The 22,764-nt window shown below is 44.8% G+C and overlaps 2 protein-coding genes across 4 annotated transcripts; both read left to right on the top strand.

Moving 5' to 3' along the window:
• The first annotated feature begins 15,893 nt into the window (after positions 1-15,893).
• On the top strand, positions 15,894-17,007 carry LOC124708607 (senescence-specific cysteine protease SAG39-like). Its single transcript, XM_047240290.1, has 2 exons — positions 15,894-16,326; positions 16,421-17,007. The coding sequence occupies exons 1-2, from the start codon at positions 15,894-15,896 to the stop codon at positions 17,005-17,007; spliced, it is 1,020 nt and encodes a 339-aa protein (XP_047096246.1).
• A 2,021-nt stretch (positions 17,008-19,028) lies between these two features.
• Positions 19,029-21,163, top strand: LOC124708606 (senescence-specific cysteine protease SAG39-like). Of its 3 annotated transcripts, none has more exons than XM_047240287.1 (3): positions 19,029-19,335; positions 19,518-20,331; positions 20,426-21,163. In XM_047240287.1, the coding sequence occupies exons 2-3, from the start codon at positions 19,899-19,901 to the stop codon at positions 21,010-21,012; spliced, it is 1,020 nt and encodes a 339-aa protein (XP_047096243.1). In that variant the 5' UTR covers positions 19,029-19,335; positions 19,518-19,898; the 3' UTR covers positions 21,013-21,163. The 3 variants fall into 3 exon arrangements, with proteins under 3 accessions (XP_047096243.1, XP_047096244.1, XP_047096242.1); XM_047240288.1 differs by having other exon boundaries at positions 19,029-19,339; XM_047240286.1 differs by having other exon boundaries at positions 19,029-20,331.
• Positions 21,164-22,764: the final 1,601 nt, after the last annotated feature.

Genomic DNA, 22,764 nt, shown 5'->3' with positions numbered 1-22,764 from the left:
CAAGACATCCACAACCTTAGAAATTTCTGTCACCGTCCCAGATTTAATGGAGGCATGAACCCACTATCGAGCATAAATACTCCCTCTTGGAGTTAAGAGCAAAAACTTGGCCGAGACTCTACTAATAACGGAGAGCATGCAAGATCATAAACAACACATAGGTAATAGATTGATAATCAACATAACATAGTATTCTCTATCCATCGGATCCCGACAAACACAACATATAGCATTACGGATAGATGATCTTGATCATGTTAGGCAGCTCACAAGATCCGACAATGAAGCACATGAGGAGAAGACGACCATCTAGCTACTCGCTATGGACCCATAGTCCGAGGGTGAACTACTCACTCATCACTCCGGAGGCGACCATGGCGGTGAAGAGTCCTCCGGGAGATGATTCCCCTCTCCGGCGAGGGTGCCGGAGGCGATCTCCCGAATCCCCCGAGATGGGATTGGCGGCGACGGCGTCTCGGCAAGGTTTTCCGTATCGTGGCTCTCGGTACCGGGGGTTTCACGACGAAGGCTTTAAGTAGGCGGAAGGGCAACGCGGGGGCCACACGAGGGCCCCACACACCGGGCCGCGCGGCCAAGACTCTGGGCCGCGCCGCCCTGTTGTGGCGGCGCCTCGTGGCCCCACTTCCTTTCCCCTCGGTCTTCCGGAAGCTTCGTGCAAAAATAGGACCCCGGGCGTTGATTTCGTCCAATTCCGAGAATATTTCCTTTGTAGGATTTCTGAAACCAAAAACAAGCAACTGGCTCTTCGGCATCTCGTTAATAGGTTAGTGCCGGAAAATGCATAAATACGACATATAATGTGTATAAAATATGTAGATATCATCAATAATGTGGCATGGAACATAAGAAATTATCGATACGTCGGAGACGTATCAGGCATCCCCAAGCTTAGACGCTTGAGTCTTCTTAAAATATGCAGGGATGAACCACGGGGGCATCCCCAAGCTTTGACGTTTCACTCTTCTTGATCATATTGTATCATCCTCCTCTGTTGACCCTTGAAAACTTCCTCCACACCAAACTCAAAACAAACTCATTAGAGGGTCAGTGTATAATTCATATATTCAGAGGTGACATAATCATTCTTAACACTTCGGACATTGCACAAAGCTACCGAAAGTTAATGGAACAAAGAAATCCATCAAACATAGCAAAACGAAGCAATGCGAAATAAAAGGCAGAATCTGTCAAAACAGAACAGTCCGTAAAGACGAATTTTACAGAGGCACTTAACTTGCTCAGATGAAAATGCCCAAATTGAATGAAAGTTGCGTACATATCTGAGGATCATGCACGTAAATTGGCAGATTTTTCTGAGTTACCTACAGAGAACCATACCCAAATTCGTGACAGCAAGAAATCTGTTTCTGTGCAGTAATCCAAATCTAGTATTGACTTTACTATCAAAGACTTTACTTGGTACAACAATGCAATAAAATAAAGATAAGAAGAGGTTGCTACAGTAGTAAACAACTTCCAAGACTCAAATATAAAACAAAAGTACTGTAGTAAAATAAACACATGGGTTATCTCCCAAGAAGTGCTTTCTTTATAGCCATTAAGATGGGCTCAGTAATTTCAATGATGCACTCACAAGAAATAAGTGTTGAAGAAAAAGAGAGCATCAAGAAGCAAATTCAAAAAACATTTAAGTCTAACATGCTTCCTATGCATAGGAATCTTGTAAATAAACAAGTTCATGAAGAGCAAAGTAACAAGCATAGGAAGATAAAACCAGTGTAACTTCAAAAATTTCAGCATATAGAGAGGTGTTTTAGTAACATGAAAATTTCTACAACCATATTTTCCTCTCTCATAAAGATTTTCAGTAGCATCATGAACAAACTCAACAATATATCCATCACTTAAAACATTCTTATCATTGTTCATGTGCATAAAAGTATTACTCTCCACATAAGCATAATCAATTTTATTAGTTGTAGTGGGAGCAAATTCAACAAAGTAGCTATCATTATTATTCTCATCAAGTGTAGGAGGCATAGTATAATCATAATAAAATTTACTCTCCATAGTAGGCGGCCCCAAAAGACCACTATCATTATAATCATCATAAATAGGAGGCAAAGTATCATCAAAGAAAATTTTCTCCTCAATGCTTGGGGGACTAAAAATGTCATGCTCATCAAAACCAGCTTCCCCAAGCTTAGAATTTTCCATATCATTGGCAACAATGGTGTTCAAAGCGTTCATACTAATATCATTGCTACTAGCATGCAAATAAGATTCCATAGGTTTTTTAATTTTCGCATCAAATAATCCATGTCTTAACTCAGGAAATAGAATAAAAAGCTCATTGTTATTTTCCATTATGCCTAACTAGTGAAGTCACACAACTTAGTGTTCTCAGGAGTATTCATTTTAGCAGTAGTAAATAAAGCAAACTAAATAAAGTAAATGCAAGTAACTAATTTTTTTGTGTTTTTAATATGGAAAACAAGACAGTAAATAAAGTAAAACTAGCAACTAATTTTTTTGTGTTTTGTTTTAGTGCAGCAAACAAAGTAGTAAATAAAGTAAAGTAAAGCAAGACAAAAACAAAGTAAAGTGATTGGAAGTGGAAGACTCCCCTTGCAGCGTGTCTTGATCTCCCCGGCAACGGCGCCAGAAATTTGCTTGATGCGTGTAGTTGACACGTCCGTTGGGAACCCCAAGAGGAAGGTGTGATGCGCACAGTAGCAAGTTTCCTCGTAAGAAACCAAGGTTTAATCGAACCAGTAGGAGTCAAGAAGCACGTTGAAGGTTGATGGCGGAGGAGTGTAGTGCGGCGCAACACCGGGGATTCCGGCGCCAACGTGGAACCTCGCACAACACAATCACGGAACTTTGCCCCAACGTAACAGCCGAGGTTGTCAATCTCACCGGCTTGTCGTAAACAAAGGATTAGATGTATAGTGTGGATGATTATGTTTGTTTGCGAAGAACAAGTAAAGAACAATTGCGATAGATTGTATTTCAGATATAAAGAATAGGACCGGGGTCCACAAGTTCACTAGTGGTGTCTCTCCCATAAGATAGCAGATGTTGGGTGAACAAATTACAGTTGGGCAATTGACAAATAAAGAAGGCATAACAATGCACATACATATATCATGATGAGTACTATGAGATTTAATCGAGGCATTACGACAAAGTACATAGACCGCTATCCAAGCATGCATCTATACCTAAAAAGTCCACCTTCGAGTTATCATCCGAACCCCTCCAGTATTAAGTTGTAAACAACGGACAATTGCATTAAGTATGGTGCGTAATGTAATCAACACAAATATCCTTAGACAAAGCATCGATGTTTTATCCCTAGTGGCAACAAGCACATCCACAACCTTAGAACTTTCCGTCACCGTCCTGCATTTAATGGAGGCATGAACCCACTATCGAGCATAAATACTCCCTCTTGGACTCACAAGTATCAACTTGGCCAGAGCCTCTACTAGCAACGGAGAGCATGCAAGAACATAAATAACATATATGATAGATTGATAATCAACTTGACATAGTATTCAATATTCATCGGATCCCAACAAACACAACATGTAGGATTACAAATAGATGATCTTGATCATGATAGGCAGCTCACAAGATCTAACATGATAGCACAATGAGTAGAAGACGACCATCTAGCTACTGCTATGGACCCATAGTCCAGGGGTGAACTACTCACACATCGATCCGGAGGCGATCATGGCGATGAAGAGACCTCCGGGAGATGATTCCCCTCTCCGGCAGGGTGCCGGAGGCGATCTCCTGAATCCCCCGAGATGGGATTGGCGGCGGTGGCGTCTCTGGAAGGTTTTCCGTATCGTGGCTCTCGGTACTGGGGGTTTCGCGATGGAGGCTTTAAGTAGGCAGAAGGGCAGGTCAAGAGGCCACACGAGGGCCCCACACGATAGGGTCGCGCGGCCAGCACCTGGGCCGCGCCGCCCTGTTGTGGCGGCGCCTCGTGGCCCCACTTCGTAAGTCCTCCGGTCTTCTGGAAGCTTCGTGTAAAAATAGGCCCCTGGGCGTTGATTTCATCCAATTCCGAGAATATTTCCTTACTAGGATTTCTGAAACTAAAAACAACGAAAAACAAAGAATCGGCTCTTCGGCATCTCGTCAATAGGTTAGTGCCAGAAAATGCATAATAATGACATATAATGTGTATAAAACATGTGAGTATCATCATAAAAGTAGCATGGAACATAAGAAATTATAGATACGTTTGGGACGTATCACTCCCTCCTGCCACCGTCGCCTAAGGCGCCGCCGGGCAAAGCCCTGGAGGCGTGGCGGCAGATTTCCTCGACCGCGACAGGCGTGGGGGCGCGGGTTCGCATCGCCGGTGGCGGCGATCCGCATCGGCCTGTTCGACGGTGGTTCCATGGAGCGGCGACGGCCAGATCTTCCCGATGATCTCTATCGTTTGGCGGGCGGCAGCGGTGGTTCATGTCCGATCTGGGCCCTGATGGGCTCGAGAGGGCTGCGGTCATCCTGCCGCGTCGACAACGGTGCTGGCTTCGTGCATGTTCTGGGCTTGTTCCGAGGCACGAGGACTCCATAGGCGACTTCCCTGGGCATGGTGGTGGCGGCCTCCTCTTTCGCCGGAGGTGGTCGACTGGTTGTTGGGGTGGCAGATCACGAGATCCGTCTACTCCGGCGATGAAGATTTAGTCGACGATGAGCTAGCGGTGAAGGGGCCACCGGTGAAAACCGCGCCTTGACTTCGTTCTTGGCGTATGATGGCGGTGGCTATTAGTGTCGTTCCCTTGCGAAGGCATCATCTTTGTTGGCTTGTCCGCTTGCTCTTTCCGAGTTGGGGACTAGCGGCTGTCGGTGAAAACCGTGCCACGATTGGCGGGTGATGGCGGCTTTAAGCGTCGCTTCCTTCTTGAAGGCATCGTCGTCGCAGTCTACGGATACTCACTCATGCTGCTTCGGGGGAAACCCTAGATCCGGGTCTACCGAATCGGATGATTACGGCGCTTCCTGCGTCATTCTACCTCTTGAGGCATCATTTTTGGAGCAGCGACTGGATGGAGGTGGATCTTGGTGGAGTGGTGTTCATCGACCACGTTAATGTTGATGATTATCAACGACGTGGAGCTGCAGGGTATTGAAGACGGGCGCAGACTGCTGGACGCGTGCAGGATGGTGGAGTTATCTGGCGTCATGGTGACATCGATGATAGGTCTGCCAAGGTCAATGCGGTGATCCCTCTTGAAGATGGGTGCGAGGAAGACGGCGGTAGCGATTTCGGTGGCGTGTGTGTTGGTGTGCGCTGAGAGTCTGCTTGACTGGATGTGCTTCTCACCTGCTATTGGGCGGTTTGGGAAGGCATTTGGTTGTTTGGATGATGTGAGTTGGTGTTTTGTCACCACCTTCATCCCTCTGTAGGTTTAGCGAGGTGATTTCGAGTTTGATCTTTTGTATTGGTCTTGTAAGATGTTGTGAATAATCTAATAAAAAAGCCGTGCGTATCGCTTGAATGCAGAAGCTGGGACGATTTTCCCCATTTCGAAAAAAAAAATACTATGGTAGCTAAATTTATGTCCGCGGAGCATCATATACGGCCGCAATGGTTAATTTTGGTGACCGAAATATGCCTAAACCCTGAAAGCACCAAATAAAACCTAACCTAAAATCAAGTACGGATGAAAAAAAAACCCGAATAGACGATCTCCATGCTCTACAGTAGCGGTGGTACTGATCCACTGACGAAGTCGTCGCTGCTGGTACTTGCCTACTTGGTACTACTGGAGTACTAGTCACTGTTCCCATTTTTCGATTAAAGGTATCACTTGTCCTCTAGCTTGTTAACTAGCCAATCTATTTGAGCTGAACATCTGCTTCACGTGCCCAAGTTACCAATTGAAAGGTCCTTCTTTTGCATGGTTGCGTCAATATGCAAAAGACGTTCTTTGATTAAAAGATTGAGTTTGTAACTCCATGACCATTTACAACGTTGCAGAAAATCTGTCAAATGCTCGATTCAATACGTTGGACTAGGCAAGATCAATGGAAAGATCCCTTCAACCGAACCTCGTTCGATTCCATGGGATGCCCGCTGTTTGAGAAAGGAAGTATTTGTTATATTAGTACCTGTTCCGTTCCCAATGTTGCTGGCACATGTTTTTCTCTGTTAATTCCTTGTGAAGGATTCGGGTGTAGTCGCGTAGATCCAAAACTGCATCTGCTGTAGAGATAATGTTGGATTTACATGGATGAATCATGGATGGATGGGCGTATGTGTGGCAGATAGAGTGGCACAGTGCTTACCTGGACCAGAGCCCAAGAGGAAATTGCGTTGCCAAAAGGCACTGACAGGTAACACGACGACGAAGAAGAGGGAACAAAAGTCGAGCGCCTCCCCGGTAAAATCTGGGCAGGTTCCTCCAAGATTTTGGCTCTTGTTGGCTCGCCGCTCCTCTACTTTTGACACCAGATGCTGCGGCTTGCTCATGCGTAGAAAGACTGATTGCCATCGAAATAGTTAATCTTGCATCTTGGATCATAGTGCTTCAATCGTTTTACTATCCAACAATATAAGCATGCTCAGCTAAACGGCTCTAAATAGTGTCTAGACGGGAGTGGTGTTTTGGCACCCAGGAGCATATGCTTTCGGTTTTTAAATTTCGTTTTAAATACACTTTTAGAACGTTGAAAAATTTAGACACAAAATTAATAGGTATATCACGAAATTCTACACGCCCACAAAGTCATTCCACGGAAAACCAACATTTTTTGGTGCTAGGTGTAAAAAAAGTGTCTAAGTGACTTTTTTTTTATCTTTTTCACATAAGTCACAAAAAAAGTTGATTTTCGCAAAATTTGATGTGCGCACATAGAATGTCGAAACGTAAGCGTGAAATTGTTCTTTTTTTTTTTGACATTTTGAAATGTTTTTTCCGGTGGTTTCCGATAATTCCATGAAACGGATGGAGTACTGTCAATCAGTGCCTCAAGCGCCATGTACATGATGTGGTCTTGACCGCAACGTCTCCAGCGTCCAAAACTAAAAAACCATGATGGTAAAACACCATGAAAATTAAGCAGGAGGTGAGGTCCTCTTTCCCTGCCTGCAGGTTCAAAAGCTGCATCCCCTGTATCCTGTAGCTGCATTGCATTGCAGCAATTTGCGTCCAGCGTTGTCCCCTGCTGCATGCCTGCTCCTCTATCTAGCCGTGGGCTATGGCTGCATCACAGCCGCAGCTCGGCCAGCGGCAGGCGGCTGCCTCCACAGTCCATACTCCGGAGACGCTGGCTGTTGCGGTGGTGGCCGCAAGATTCTCTCCAAAGATCGCATCTGGAGCTGACGTAAACTGGACGCCCTGTTAACTTTCCGGTGTACTCCATGCGAGCACGTCCATTCGATGCGGAGGGGGCGTGCCCGCGCTCTGTTCGGCGGAATTCCCCACCGAGGTCCCCGGCGCCGGAGCCCAGTCGGCCGTGGCTGCCTGTCCCTTACAGTGCAATGCAGTGCGGACCACGTGCCGTGGTGGGTCTCGAGGGGTTGCGTCCGTGCTAAGCGAGAACCGTCAGGCTGGCCTTGGTCCGGCCATGGCCATGGCCAGGGCTTTTCGCTGGGGAGTGCTGTGCCATCTTCGGCAAAGCTGTAAACGGTGGGCTCGGCTCTCCGTTTCAAACTGTTCAGTGGTTTTGTTCTTACACTGGAACGCACGCAATGCCATGCACAAAAGAGATGGCCGTCGTGCAGATGCAGAACTGATCTCTGCGGTAACTGCTGGATCACGAGTTGGTTGAGTGGATTTCTGTTAAAAATGGGAGACGTGGTGCCATTATCGATGTATTCTGGATGATTGGTGGACACAGTGGCAGGCTGGTTTAACAATTAACGTGGGTGGGTCAGCCAGACAACTTCACCATGGTGAGCGTCGCCCAGCGGTCCAAGTCCTGCACAAGCTAGCCGTTCTTAACAGAGGAGCATGTGCAAAGGTTCACTTACATGGCCAGGATTTGTCTCACCGATGGAGGAATCCACTGGTAAGTGTATGCCGAAACCTGAAACTTCGTCAGCATTGCACAGTTGCACGTACAGTTGTCAGTTGATAAATCCAGGGGAGTCAGCGAGCGGCATAGATGATTTTTTTTTCCTGAAATATTGTCTGTGGTATATATTACTGGCAAATGGGAACGATGAAGAGGCTACCTGTACCTTCCACTAAAGAATTGTATGTTTAGATTAATATGTCAATTGCACAGTGCGCTCCCTTCTGTCCATTTGCATTGCCATCCATACCATCAGAGATATCTAAGATATAGGTTCATAATACAATGAAATCACTGATGTGCTGCCAAATTTGAAGGACCGAGGGCGGCAAGGGCCCCTATCATCGGCAAGAAGCAACGGGCAATGGTCCGAGAGGGACGAAGATAACGCGAAAAGGACATGAGAGTCGAAGGCGAGGTCCCATTCGGAGTTGCAGAAGAAGGCATCAAGTTTGCAAAGAGTAGGGTTGGTCCTCTCATTGCTCCAAGTGAATCTACGGTTTTGGAGAGGAATCTCTTTGAGCTCGCAATCATGTAGAGCCGCACGGAAGCGATTGATGCGTCCCCGGTTGACATTGGCTTTGTTCTTATCACGCGCCCGGTAGATTTGGTTGAAGTCTCCAAGGGCAACCCATTTTACACCTCCTAAGGGTTTTAACCCGCGGAGCTCATTGAAGAATTCATCCTTTCTAGCGGAGGTGGAGGGCCCGTAAACACTAGTGAGCTTGAATTCTTCTTCAGAGTTGATCACAAACACGGTGGCCGACAGGGAGAACTCGGAGACATGTATATTAGAGATGCGAACAACCGTCTCGTCCCAAAGAAGCAAAATACCGCCCCTCGTGGGTCCCCGGCTTCAAGGACGAGGTCTCAAAAGCTTGGACGGCTCCTTCCCCACTTGTGGAACCTTGCCAAATCCTTTTCCATAAGCTCCAACAAACCGGAAAACATCTCTCTTCTTGGAGCCGGACCCTTTTCTCCTCCAACAAGGTGTTGCATCATGCCGCCCTTCTTATCATTCTTAATCTCGACATGGCGCAAGGGTGGAGGTCTCTCTCTTATGAGGAAAGGGCTTTGAGGGCCGAGCTCAAGAGAAAGGTGGTGAGCCTTGCGGTCATTGAGCGAGCTCGTAAGAGGCAATGCTCGAGGATCACTAACATTAGAGAGGGTGACGCAAATACCAAATTCTTTCATAGGAAGGTTAATGGGAGGAGGAGGAAGAACCATATCCACCGCCTTAAGCACAACAACGGGTGGATTACCGACCACAACCACAAGGAGAAGATCATTTCCGACCATTTTGGAGATGTCATGGGTAGGGGGCAAAATCGACACAAGGACTTCAATTGGGCCGGACTAAACTTTGAGGCCCCGGATTTGGCGTCTCTCGATGACCCCTTCACGGAGGAGGAGGTTAAGCATGCCATCAATCTTATTCCGGGTGACAAAGCCCCCGGTCCGGACGGTTTTACGGGTGCATTCTACAAGCATTGTTGGGATATTATCCGCCACGACGTTATGCGAGCTATCGATCTCTTCGGGAATCTACATGTGGCCAACTTCCATTGGTTAAACTCCGCTAACATTGCCCTCTTGCCCAAGAAGGATGGGGCGGAGGAGATCTCCGACTTCCGGCCTATTAGCCTTATTCATGGCATTGCCAAGATCATCGCCAAAATGCTCTCCCTAAGGCTTGCTCCACATATGGATGACCTTGTCTCCAAGGCGCAAAGTGCTTTCATCAAGAAAAGAAGTATCCATGACAACTTCTTATACGTAAAGAATCTTGTCTGCGAGGCTCCACAAGAGGAAACTTCCGGCCCTTCTCTTCAAGCTCGACATTCGAAAGGCGTTCGATTCCGTGCGTTGGGATTACATTATTGACCTACTACAAAAACGAGGATTCCCTCCACGCTTCCGGAATTGGGTGGTCGCCTTGCTTGTCACCGCCTCATCGCGGGTCTTCCTTAATGGGGTGGCCGGCCAACCTATCAAGCATGGCCGGGGGCTACGTCAAGGGGACCCTTTGTCACCTCTCCTTTTTGTCCTTGCTATAGACCCCATCACCCAAATCCTCGAGCTTGCCTCCACCCATGGGTTGCTTCACAAGCTTGCTAGGCGGACCGCCATTTTGAGGACCTCCCTCTACGCCGATGATGCGGCAATCTTCATTGCGCCCTTTAAGCATGATGTGCAAAACCTCACCGCCATCCTTCATGCCTTCGGCGAAGTTACGGGTCTATGCACCAACTTCCATAAGAGCTCTGTCGTACCTATTTGTTGCCACAACATCGACCTTGACGATATCCTCCATGGCACCCCGGTTCTTAGGGATACTTTCCCGTTGAAGTATCTTGGGCTACCCCTCTCCCCTTGGTGTCTACGTAGAGCGGACTTTCAATCTCTTGAGGACAAAGCGGCCCGGAAAATCCCCACTTGGAATGGGAAACTTGTTAACTTCGCGGGTCGCACCGCTCTTGTCAAATCCGTCCTTTCCTCTCAAGCTATATACCACTTCACATCTCTCAATGTCCCGAATGGCACTATGGACAACATGAAGAAAATTGAAAGAGCCTTCTTATGGGCGGGCACCGATAAGGTCTCCGGTGGACAATGTAAGGTCAATTGGGATATCGTTTGTAGGCCCAAAAATCTTGGTGGCCTTGGGGTTCTTAATGCCGACTTCTTCTCCCGTGCCCTTCGCTTGCGGTGGCCTTGGAAGGAATGGAAAGAGCCGTCCAAAATTTGGGTGGGTCTTGGCAACCCTTGCAATGACACGGACATGGACCTTTTCTACGCCTCAACTACCATTGTGGTGGGCAATGGGAAGAAGACTCCTTTTGGAAGGCGCCGTGGCTTAATGGCATAAAGCCCATCGACATCGCCCCTCTCATATACAAAATCTCCACTAGAAAGAATTGGAAAGTCAAGAAGGCCATGTCCAATCATGGTTGGATCTCCAAGATTAACTTGGACGCGGTTTTCACCATACAACATATACGCCAATACATCTCCCTTTGGGTCAAACTCTCTGAGGTCTCTCTTAATGAGGACGTGGAGGACGAGATTTCTTGGAACCTCACCGATAATGGCATCTACTCTTCTACCTCCGCCTACCATGCTCAATTCTTCGGAGCCACGCTTTCCCCGGTAGCCTCCTCGGTGTGGAAGTTTTGGGCACCGCCCAAGTATAAGCTCTTTATGTGGCTTGCGCTTCAAAATAGGCTTTGGACTAATGACCGCTTGGAGAAGAGGGGTTGGCCTAATGGTCGGGATTGTCCTCTTTGCAAACATGCTTTAGAATCCGTTGATCATCTTCTTGTCAATTGTCGTTACACCATTCGCCTTTGGGGCCTCTTGAACACTTGGCTTGGCATCCAACCCCTTGACCCCAACCTTTGGCCGACCACTTCTCTCCACCCTTGGTGGGGCAAGATGACCAAGCGCAAGGACGTCGCATCGTTAACCTTCCTCGTGTCTTGGGAACTTTGGAATGAAAGAAACGCTCGGGTATTTAAAGGCAAGCAAGCGCCACCCTCCGTGCTCTTCAATAAGATCAAGCAAGAGGCTAAACTATGGATTTTGGCGGGTGATAAATGTATGAGTAACTTGATGCCGCGAGAGTAGGTCCTTCTTTTGTTTCAAGGGTGTAATCAGGTGCCTTGTAAAACTTATTCTACTTCTCCTTAATTATTGGAATAGGGCAAAGCTTTTGCCCTCTTTTCAAAAAAAAAAAAAAAAAAAAAAAAACTGATGTGCTGCCCTTAGTAGAACTTCTCAGGTTGAGTTTCCAGCATATATGATGTGTCATCTAGAATCTCCAAGATTCAAATTCATCCATTATTTTCCTTATGGATTATCTGATATTTTTCTCATTACAGTTCGTACTGTTATGTTTGGATATTAGTAGATTTTCATGGCCATTCCAAGGAGCATGTTGCTGGTATATTATGAACTGCCCTAGTTTATCAGATCATCTCATATGATTTTTTTAGACGTGCCTTTCACAGGGGAGGTTCTTACATTAGATTTTCTTTATTTGGTAAAAATGGTGCCAATAACTGGAGCGGGTGTTCTGAAAGATCTGCACGAATCTTTAGAGCCTGTCAATGTTCCAGTGCTTAGCTAAAGCAGGTAAATATCCTTGAAGTATTCATTTTTTCTAGAACTGATCTTGAATCTTGACATTGGAGCGGCATGTCCCCTATAATACACATATTCTTAACAACTAAGTTGGATATGAAACTATTGTCATATTACGGTTGACTGCGAGAAAAAGGGGCATCAGAAGACACATCACTGAAGTTCTGTTTACATGTCTCTGGTCAAAACATATTCAGTAAGGTGAATTACATTGATGTATATTCAGATATTAGTACATTTTCATGACCATTCCATGGAGATTGCTGCTGGAATATTATGAACTTCCCAAGGTTATCCGATAATCTCATATGATTTATTTTAGGCGTGCCTTTCCGAACGGAGGTTCTTACATCAGATTTGCTTTATTTGGTAAAATGGTACCAAACTGCCAATAGCTGGAGCGGGGTGTTCTTAATGATCTGCATGAATCCTTAGAGCTTATCAATGTTCTTTCTCAGACAAACCAGGTAAATATCTTTGCAGCTTTCATTTTTCTGTAATTGATCTCCAACCATGATTTTGTAGTGACATGCCCCCTATAAAACGCAAGTTCTTGACAACAATCATGAAACACTGGTGTGGCCGTGTGGGTCCTTTTTTTGGCTTTTGAACTGCTAAACGACCAGTAGGATATCAGATATAATTCAAGAATTTAGAAGATTACTAGGAGACTACTAATGCTCTCTCAACTGCAAGAATGACATATAAAACAACATCTGAGTAAAATACGTTATATTATGAGAAATGAACTAAGTTGGAATAAGTAATATGTTCTATCCTCTAGTTAATAGAAGCTGCTAGTGACCACAGCATAGTCTATCATTTCCTCCTCCAGAAAAAGCCGGTATCAGAAGACGTATCTCTGAATTTCTCTTTATCTGTCTCTGGTCAAATCATACTCATTCAGGTGCCTTAAGTTGTTGTTCAATGGTCCTTTATCTATAGCATTCTATTCTGTTACATTTGCAATCCTCTGCATCATGACTCTGCATCTACCTCTTCACTTTAACTTCGATTTTTTGATTCTATCTGGTCCCTCTTTAGTTATTACTACATAAACTTCGTAATCCTGCATTGTCGTATTTATGATTCTGTTCGCACCTACTTTTAGTACATCCACGGCCACTTCGCAATGCTTCCCATCAACTGCTGATTAGCAACTGTGGCTGTTACTGCACTAATGTCAGTACTGCAGAGAAACATCGGTCTAATAGGACATTCATTCTTACCTTTTTTTTCCCACTATGCTCAGTGTTCAATACCTCTAGTTAATAGAAGCTGCTAGTGACCACAGCGTAGTCTCTCATTTCCTCCTCCAGGATCTAACTAATAAAATTGTCATCTCGGTGAGTGGAACTGTTGATGTTCCCGTGTTAGAGCATCTCCAGTCGTGTCCCTCAAAGGGATTTGGGGCACGTCGGACAATTGACCGCACCCAGCCGCGCGTCCCAAAGGTCCTTTTAATGTTCGGTGCCCTGAGCCTGTCCCCGCTACACAAGGATGGTTGCGGGCGCGCCAGGCGCAACGCGGGGGCGACATGGCGACTACCGGGCTAGCCGTGTCGTCGACATAGAGTTGGCCATGCGGCATGTCTTCTTCTTTGTAAGTAACCCTGTCGCCTACCTTTGGTCCCGCTCAGGTCAGACAGGGAGACTTCTCGTCGCGGTGAGATGTTTCGTCGCGCATGGCCATGCACGCCGGCGTTAATACGCCCTACCGCCCCTCACCTGCCTCCGCTCTATAAAAAGGCGTGCTCGCGCACCGCCCCCTCTCTCACACATACCTTGCCGCCCCACCCCTCCTCATGCGCAGGCAGCTGAAGGCGCCTCCACACGCACTCCATGGTGTCAGGTTCCAGGGGCAGGGGTCGCGGTTGCCGGGGAAGGGGAAGGGGCCGTGGCCATGGACGATTGGCAGGGGCAGTGGACGATCACCGACACCGATGGAGGAAGACATGGCCGGTTTCGCTGACCTCTCCGACTTCGAGTTTTCATCCCTATCTAGGAAAACCCTTGAGCAAAAAGTTACGCGGATTGTTCCCCCAGATCTATGCAAACATCGCTTCTGATCTATTTCGGCCGCTAAGTTTGCGCACTTTCTTGATGGCCAGGGGCCCGCCGAGGTGAAGCTACGGGCCAACGGCTGCGCTGCTTGCATGTGGCCCGTGGAGGTCCTTTTTCAACGGGCAAGGCCAGATCAACCTCGACAACGGTTGAGAACAGTTCACCCGCGCGCACAGGGTAGAGATCGGTTGCTTCCTAAACTTCACATACGTTAGCAGGGATGGCGTGCTCACCATGAAGGTGTTCGATGACACAATGTGCCGTAGGCACTCCCACTGTGACAGCGACGAGACACAATGCGCCGAAGCCTCTAGTTCAGGTTTATGTTGGTCACTACTATGTAAAAAGGCAAGTATTGGTAGTTTTATTTAAATTTCCGCTACAAAGAAAAAAAATTTGGCGATCTGTTTAGGGACGTGGCAAGGAACGGTCATCCCCCAAATGCGGCACGAAGTGCCGGTGCCCCCCAAACAGCCGATCCGGCGCTTCTGCCAAACGTCGTTTGGCGGATGCGACTGGAGATGTTCTTATCTCTCCTTTGATACCACAAAGTGATCAAGGAGACAAGGAGCCACAGGAGGACAACCATTAATGATAGACCTAAAACACTGCTACAACTGGATTTCGTCCGCAAGGCATGTAGCGGGGGTGGTGATGAGTATACCGAGCCATACGTCTGACCGGGCCTTGGGCTGGGCCGGGAAAAGCCCGACTGCAGAAGACTAGGCCCAAGCCCATCCAAAAGCCCGGAAAGCCTGTCGGGCCGCGGGCTGGGATCCATCATTAAATGCTGATTTTGGACTACCCAGGCCTGGCTCGGCAGTCGGGCCAACATTTTCGGGCCCAGGCCCAACAGTTTCGGGCCAGGCTGGGCCGGGCTGCCCATGGCCAGACATGGTGACGAGGCTCACCATGGCACCAACTTGGGCAAGGAGATGAACCACATCAATCATGAGGATGGTGTGGCACTGTGGCATGCCTTGAGCCACAAATGCAACCAATATATTCTGCACCGAGTCAAGTGCCATCTTGGTAGTCCGTGCTTATTGTTTCTTCAGATAAAATGGTCTTATTCCCATAAATCACCATCCGATCATTTGTAATAATCATTGCTTTTGCTGTTGTTATACATATAAATACCACAAATTAATATCCTGATATACACCTGAGCAAGTCGGTTAGTTTCTCTCACACTTGAGTTCAGTTTAATTCCTATTTGTATCGATTATACAAGAGGGGTCACCATTAATGGTTCAAATTAACTTTAAACAAGCATCTATGGTTCCTTCGGAAACTCCGTTATAGGCCTGTCATATGAAAGAGACACTGAAGATGTAGACTCCTGCATTATCAGGGGTCGTTCTCACAGTTTCAGCAACTGTACGGCTGATGCACAATAGTTAACTCTGTTCTGCCGAGGAGATCAAATACTCTTTCACGGCTACGCAGGAGATGAATACTCCTTCACGGCTACGCAGGACTTTGCCCCCTTTCCACACAATACAGCTTCGTCCACGCACCGCACCTATGTACCTATCTCCTACATAATAAACAAAGCACATGTGAGTACTATATATATCACCTAGTTCCACTGAACAATGCAAACCAAAACGTACTCAGTCCTACAAGTAAGCAATTCAGACGAGGGCCTGATCAAACATGGCCATCCCAAGGGCTTCGCTCCTTGCCATCCTTGGCTGCCTCTGTTTCTTTAGTTCTGTCCTTGCAGCTCGAGAACTCAACGATGACTTGTCCATGCTCGCAAGGCACGAGAGTTGGATGGTGCAGTACGGTCGCGTGTACAAGGATGCTACTGAAAAGGCGCAGAGGTTCGAGATATTCAAGGATAATGCTCGATTCATCGAGTCGTTCAATGCCGGGGGCCGCAAGTTTTGGCTCAACATCAACCAATTTGCGGACCTTAGCAATGATGAGTTCAAGGCAACCAAGACTAACAAGGGGTTTATTCCGAACAAGGTGAAGGTTCCTACAGGATTCAGGTATGAAAATATGAGCCTTGATGCACTCCCAGCAACGGTGGACTGGAGGACGAAGGGTGCGGTAACTCCCGTCAAAGATCAAGGCCAGTGTGGTAAGTACATTTAGGCTACAAGTGAGTTAGATATGAATCTTCTACATGAGAATGGTGTTTATAATTGCATATATCGCAACAAAATCATTTGCAGGTTGTTGCTGGGCTTTTTCTGCTGTTGCTGCAACTGAGGGCATTGTCAAGATAAGTACTGGTACTCTTATCTCACTCTCGGAGCAAGAATTAGTGGATTGTGATGTTCATGGTGAGGACCAGGGCTGCGAGGGTGGTCTCATGGACGATGCATTCAAGTTCATTATCAAGAATGGAGGCCTTACTAAGGAGTCCAGCTATCCATATTCCGCAGCAGACGGCAAGTGCAAGAGTGGATCTAGCAGTGCTGCAACTATCAAGAGCTATGAGGATGTGCCTACCAATGATGAGGGTGCCCTCATGAAGGCAGTGGCAAGTCAGCCTGTGTCAGTGGCTGTCGATGGAGGCGACATGACCTTCCAATTCTACTCAGGAGGCGTGATGACTGGTTCCTGTGGTACTGATTTGGATCATGGTATTGCAGCCATCGGTTATGGAACGACAAGTGATGGTACAAAGTATTGGTTGCTGAAAAATTCTTGGGGCACAACATGGGGCGAGAATGGATTTTTAAGAATGGAAAAAGACATTGCTGACAAGAAGGGCATGTGTGGCCTTGCCATGGAGCCCTCCTACCCCACAGCTTAGCTAGACTACAAAATGCCACATATTCACACACATACACAAGATTGAATAAATACATGTCCCTTCTTCTAGTGTTGTATATATGTCTATATATGCTAGTGTTGTATATATGTCTATATATGTTGTAAATTGTGTTACTCAAACTCATTATATCTATCTACATTGTCTATGTTGAATGTAGCAAGACCGATGAATATATTGTGGTTATATTTGCCAAGGTTTTGGTTCCCGGAAAAAAATTCTGAGGGAGGTCGGGATTTCCGGTTAGCACGGTTACAGGAAAATCCCGACAGGTTACCGGACAAGAAATCAAAATTTTGAATTCAAATTTCTTGGTATCACTGTTTACAGAGGGTTCTAGCTAAAATTCAAAATGTTCATTTTTTTAAAAGAAGTTGGGATTTTTTTTTGCCAGTAACCCTATTTCCCGAGGGTTGTCAGGATATCCGGTTACAGACCGGTAGCGGTAAGCAAAACGCTGGTGATAGCTAAAAAGTTCCAAAAAAAGGTATTGTTGGATGTAAATTTTGAGTGGACATCTGTGAAAATGGGAGGCAAGGTGCTATCATTGATGTATTCTGGATGATTGGTGGACACAGGGCTAGGCTGGTTTAACATGGGTTGGTCAGAAAACAACTTCACCATCTTGAGCATACCCATAGCCGTCTTGTGCGAGCACAAACTAGCCGTTCTTAGCAGAGGAGCATGCGCAAGGGTTTACTTGCGCAGCCAGGAGTTGCCTCAATAATTGAGGAATCCACTTGTAAGTGTGTGTGCTTAAACCTGAAAATTCGTCAGAATTGCACATTTGTACATACAGTTATCAGTTGATAAATCCATGGGATGGGAGTCACAGAGTGGTAGAAATTATTTTCTTTTGTTGCTGCCTTGTTTGTGTCCTGGTGGTTTGGACTAGTAATAACGACAAAGTGGCTACTTGCACCTTCCGCAAAAGAACTCTACGATTCGTAAATTGCATATTATGTGAGAACTCTTCGCTGTTCTCATATCTCATATCATGCACTTGGAGTTGGCAGTGATTTAGTCGATAATGGAAGAATGGCTTGTATCTAGTTAGCCTGCATTTGTGCTACATGGAGTTGTAGGAATGACTCCACTGTGTATATTAACTGCACACAATGACTATGGTTATTCGTGCACTCATTATTACATTTGACATTACCTTCATATAATCTAATATATCTTAGATATTGGTTCGCAACACAAACAATCACTCATTTTGCCATTTGTCAAATAAGATTGAGTTTCCTGCATACATGATGTGTCAACTAGAATCTCAAAGATCCAAATTGATAGCTTCTTTTATGAACAGGTTACTGTTACACATGTGAAAGTTGATTTCAAGATATTACGTTCATTTAACAATTCATACTGTTATATTAGGAAATTAAGTAAAGCCTCATGATTTTAAGTATATTTTTATGAGCATGCCATACAGGATTGTTGAATTTCAAGGTTATCAGATAATCTCATATGATTTATTTTATGCGTGCCTTTCAGTAAGGAGGTTCTGACATTAGATTTGATTTGTCTGGTAAAAAAATTGTGCCAGATAGCTTGACCGGGTGTTCTAAACGATCTGCACAATTGCATACAGCTCATCAATGTTATACAGTACTTAGCTAAACCAGGTATCATTTTTGCATTTTTAAGGTTTTGTATATTTGATATTAAATCTTGATTTTGGAATGACATGCCACCCATTGTTGTCGGTCTTTTTTTGTAGCTTTTGAACCGCTAAACATGCAGTAGGATACCCGGCATGATGCAAGTATTTACAGGTATACTAGGAGACCACTAATACTCCCAACTGAAGTATGAAACAATATCGGAGTACAATACGTTACATTACAAAGAAATGAGCCAAGTTGGATATGGAACTATCAACTTTGCTTGTTGTAAGTAATACGATTGGCTCATGAGAAAGAAGTGGTATCAAAAGGCACATCACTGAATTTCTCTTGATATGTCTCTGGTCAAAACATACTGAATCAGGTGCCTTTTTATCATTGTGTAATGCTCCATTTCATCTGTATCATTTCTACATTTTCCTTAGCTTTCAACTCGCATTTGATACCACAAGGTGATCGAGGAGCTAGAGGAGGAAAACCAGCTGATTTCATCTGCAACATCCTTAAATATCTTCTGCTCATGAATGTGAACCTAAAAGGCTAAAACACTGATACAGCTGGATTTCATCCGCAATGCATTTAGCAGGGGCAGTGATGAAGCTCACCATGGCACCAGCTTTACTAAGGAGATGAATCATGAGGATGGACTAGTATTATTCCCATAAAGCACCATATAATCGTAGGTAACATTCATTGCTTATAGTGTCGTTATGTATATACCACAAATTAACATCTATATACACCTGAGACTTCTCCGAAAAGAAGATACACCTGAGCAAGTCGTTGGGTGTTTCGCCCACTTGAATCCATCTTAATTCCTATAGGTATCGATTATACAAGGCGGTCAATTTTTGTGTGTAGATTAACTTCAAACAAACAGCTGTAGTTCCTTTGGAAGCTCCGTTATAGCCCTGCCCTGTCATATCAAGGAGATGCTGAAGATGTGGACTCCTGCACTAACAGAGGTTGTTCTCACAGTTACAGCAACTGTACGTCTCATGCACAATAATTAATTCCGTTCTACGCATGAGATGAAATACTCCTTCACGGCTACGCAGGAGCTAGCCCCATTCCACACAGTATAGCTTCGTGCACGCACCGTACCTTTGTACCCGTCTGCTACTTAAATAAATAAAGCACCACGTGAGTACTATATATATCACCTAGTTCCATTGAGCAATGCAAACCAAAACGTACCCACTATTACAAGCGAAAGCAATTCAGAGGAGAGCCTGATCAAAGATGGGCATCCCGAGGGCTTCGCTCCTTGCCATCCTCGGCTGCCTCTGCTTCTTTAGTCCTGTCCTCGGAGCTCGAGAGCTTAACGATGACTTGTCCATGGTCGCAAGGCATGAGAGTTGGATGGTGCAGTACGGCCGCGTGTACAAGGATGCTGCTGAGAAGGCACAGAGGTTCGAGATATTCAAGGCTAATACTCGATTCATCGAGTCGTTCAATGCTGAGGGCCGCAAGTTCTGGCTCAACATCAACCAATTTGCGGACCTTAGCAATGATGAGTTTAAGGCAACCAAGACTAACAAGGGGTTTATTTCAAACAAGGGGAAGGTTCCTACAGGGTTTAGGTATGAAAATATGAGCCTTGATGCACTGCCAACAACGGTGGACTGGAGGACAAAGGGTGCAGTAACTCCCGTCAAAGATCAAGGCCAGTGTGGTAAGTACATTTAGGCTACAAGTGAGTTAGATATGAATCTTATACATGAGAATGGTGTTAATAATTGTATGTATCACAACAAAATTATTTGCAGGTTGTTGCTGGGCTTTTTCTGCTGTTGCTGCAACTGAGGGCATTGTCAAGATAAGTACCAGCACTCTTATCTCGCTCTCGGAGCAAGAATTGGTGGATTGTGATGTCCACGGGGAGGACCAGGGCTGCGAGGGTGGTCTCATGGATGATGCATTCAAGTTCATTATCAAGAATGGTGGCCTCACTAAGGAGTCTAGCTATCCATATTCCGCAGCAGATGGCAAGTGCAAGAGTGGATCTAGCAGTGCTGCAACTATTAAGAGCTATGAGGATGTGCCTACCAATGATGAGGGTGCCCTCATGAAGGCAGTGGCAAGCCAACCCGTGTCAGTAGCCGTGGATGGAGGCGACATGACATTCCAATTCTACTCCGGTGGCGTGATGACTGGTTCTTGTGGTACTGATTTGGACCATGGGATTGCAGCCATAGGGTATGGAACGACAACTGATGGTACAAAGTATTGGTTGCTGAAAAATTCTTGGGGCACAACATGGGGCGAGAATGGATTTTTGAGAATGGAAAAGGACATTGCTGACAAGAAGGGCATGTGCGGCCTTGCCATGGAGCCCTCCTACCCTACAGCTTAGTGAGACCACAAAATGCCACATATTCACACACATACATGAGATTGAATAAATGCATGTCTTTTCTTCTAGTGTTGTATATATGTCCATATGTAAATGCTTGTAAATTGTGTTACGCGAACTCATTATATGTATCTACACTTTTTATATACAACTGATGAGTCATGTTATGTGGAATGTAGTAGATGAAAGATATATTTGTGGTAGATGAGAAATTCCAAAAAAAATTATTTGTTGGATGTAAACATTATGAAGTAAATCTTGTTATCCTTGTATGCATAAGGAACTTCTGGAAAAACTTGTGTTACCAGAAGTAGTATCTTACACACAAATGATTGGAAACATAGATAAATAGCTACAGACAATTCCTAAAAAATGTTAGTTCTCTGGTGGTTCATAAAGTTATTTGCTTGTGAGAGAGAAAATTATCGGAAAGACTATCTTAAATATAAAACCATAATTAAATATCAAGTATACATGATATACATTATATTTTGTTCGTAACAAGTATACAACTAGCCCAATCAACACAATTGTAGAGGGCGGTATGCTTCTTTATCCAAAAGTTATACATTCATATTGTTATTACTTAAGTTCAAACTATGGATTCCTACTCTCAAGTAAGATCCAACCTTTTATGTTTAGAAAAGGAATGTGTAATGACACAGGTAAATTGCTAAATTGGTCACTGTGATCGAACCACCATCTGATTATTCACTTGTTATTGATTAGAAATTTGAGCCAACATATTTATCGGTGATAAATTAAAAGGGTCAAGCACTTAAAGTTGACAAAAAAAAGTGTACAAAATGCAAGGGTAAAATGAGGCATATTTAGGCAGCGCATTTAGCCTGTCCGCTTCAATTCTAAAAGTGGTTTAACATGCAAGGTTAATAAAGGTCAATTCCATTCTAATGTTTGTTTATATCTATCAAGATGTTGATCTAATGACGATCTTCGGTAATGATTTTCTTTTAAATTTTTATTTGTCTTATCCAAAACAAGTCTAAAGGATCGAGAGATCTCATAACCAAGTCAAGATAGAGATGTAGATATCATCGAATTTAGATGGTGTAAGTTTTTGGCACAATTTTCTCCGGCAACGGCACGAGAAAATACACAACAAAATTACACGTGTTTTCCACCTAGTTGGCACTCAAAGTGCAAGGTGACGCAGTAAGGGTGATTTTCCACACGAGGGTTACTCGAGGGTTTATATTGAACTCAGGGAATGAAGTGGTTCCATCTTCCTATCCCTTTCTAGCAACCTGTAATGTAAAAGAAAAAGGTTAAGGTTTGTGTCCTCAACTCCAGCAAAGTGTTTGTCATGCACAACTATGTGAAGCAATACGAAACAAAGTAAAATATAACAAGTATGTAAAGTATTTTTGTATTTTCATATTTAATAAGTACTGAAAATAAAAGTGCAAGTAGACCAAGTTTATAGTTTAAAATGGACAGAGGTTTGTGGTTTCACTTGATCTCTCATAAACATGGTTGTATGAATAAAGCACTCAATAACAAGCAACAAGTGATAGAAAGCAATAATATGTTTTTGATAAACATTCTCAAACATTTATATGAGCGTCACATCCTATCATAGAGATGATGCAAAAACATCTCACTAATACTCCCTTTATAGGAAAACTTTTCAAACCAAGATTAAGAATTAACAGACTATTGCCTTAAGAACTTTGAAATGAAGTGGATTACATATTGCAATCTTGAATGAACAAGGCCACCTAGATTGTCTAC

The sequence above is a fragment of the Lolium rigidum genome, chromosome 4 (assembly GCF_022539505.1).
Source record: "Lolium rigidum isolate FL_2022 chromosome 4, APGP_CSIRO_Lrig_0.1, whole genome shotgun sequence".
In the NCBI taxonomy this organism is placed as follows: domain Eukaryota; kingdom Viridiplantae; phylum Streptophyta; class Magnoliopsida; order Poales; family Poaceae; genus Lolium; species Lolium rigidum.
This window is presented reverse-complemented; position numbering and strand designations above follow the sequence as displayed.

What these genes read in the sequence shown, in the direction of transcription:
- LOC124708607 (XM_047240290.1), top strand. Translation starts at nt 15,894, where the DNA reads ATGGCCATCCCAAGGGCTTCGCTCCTTGCCATCCTTGGCTGCCTCTGT. An exon ending in CAAAGATCAAGGCCAGTGTG is followed by an intron (nt 16,327 to 16,420) that starts GTAAGTACATTT and finishes AATCATTTGCAG; the next exon opens with GTTGTTGCTGGGCTTTTTCT.
- LOC124708606 (XM_047240287.1), top strand. Translation starts at nt 19,899, where the DNA reads ATGGGCATCCCGAGGGCTTCGCTCCTTGCCATCCTCGGCTGCCTCTGC. An exon ending in CAAAGATCAAGGCCAGTGTG is followed by an intron (nt 20,332 to 20,425) that starts GTAAGTACATTT and finishes AATTATTTGCAG; the next exon opens with GTTGTTGCTGGGCTTTTTCT.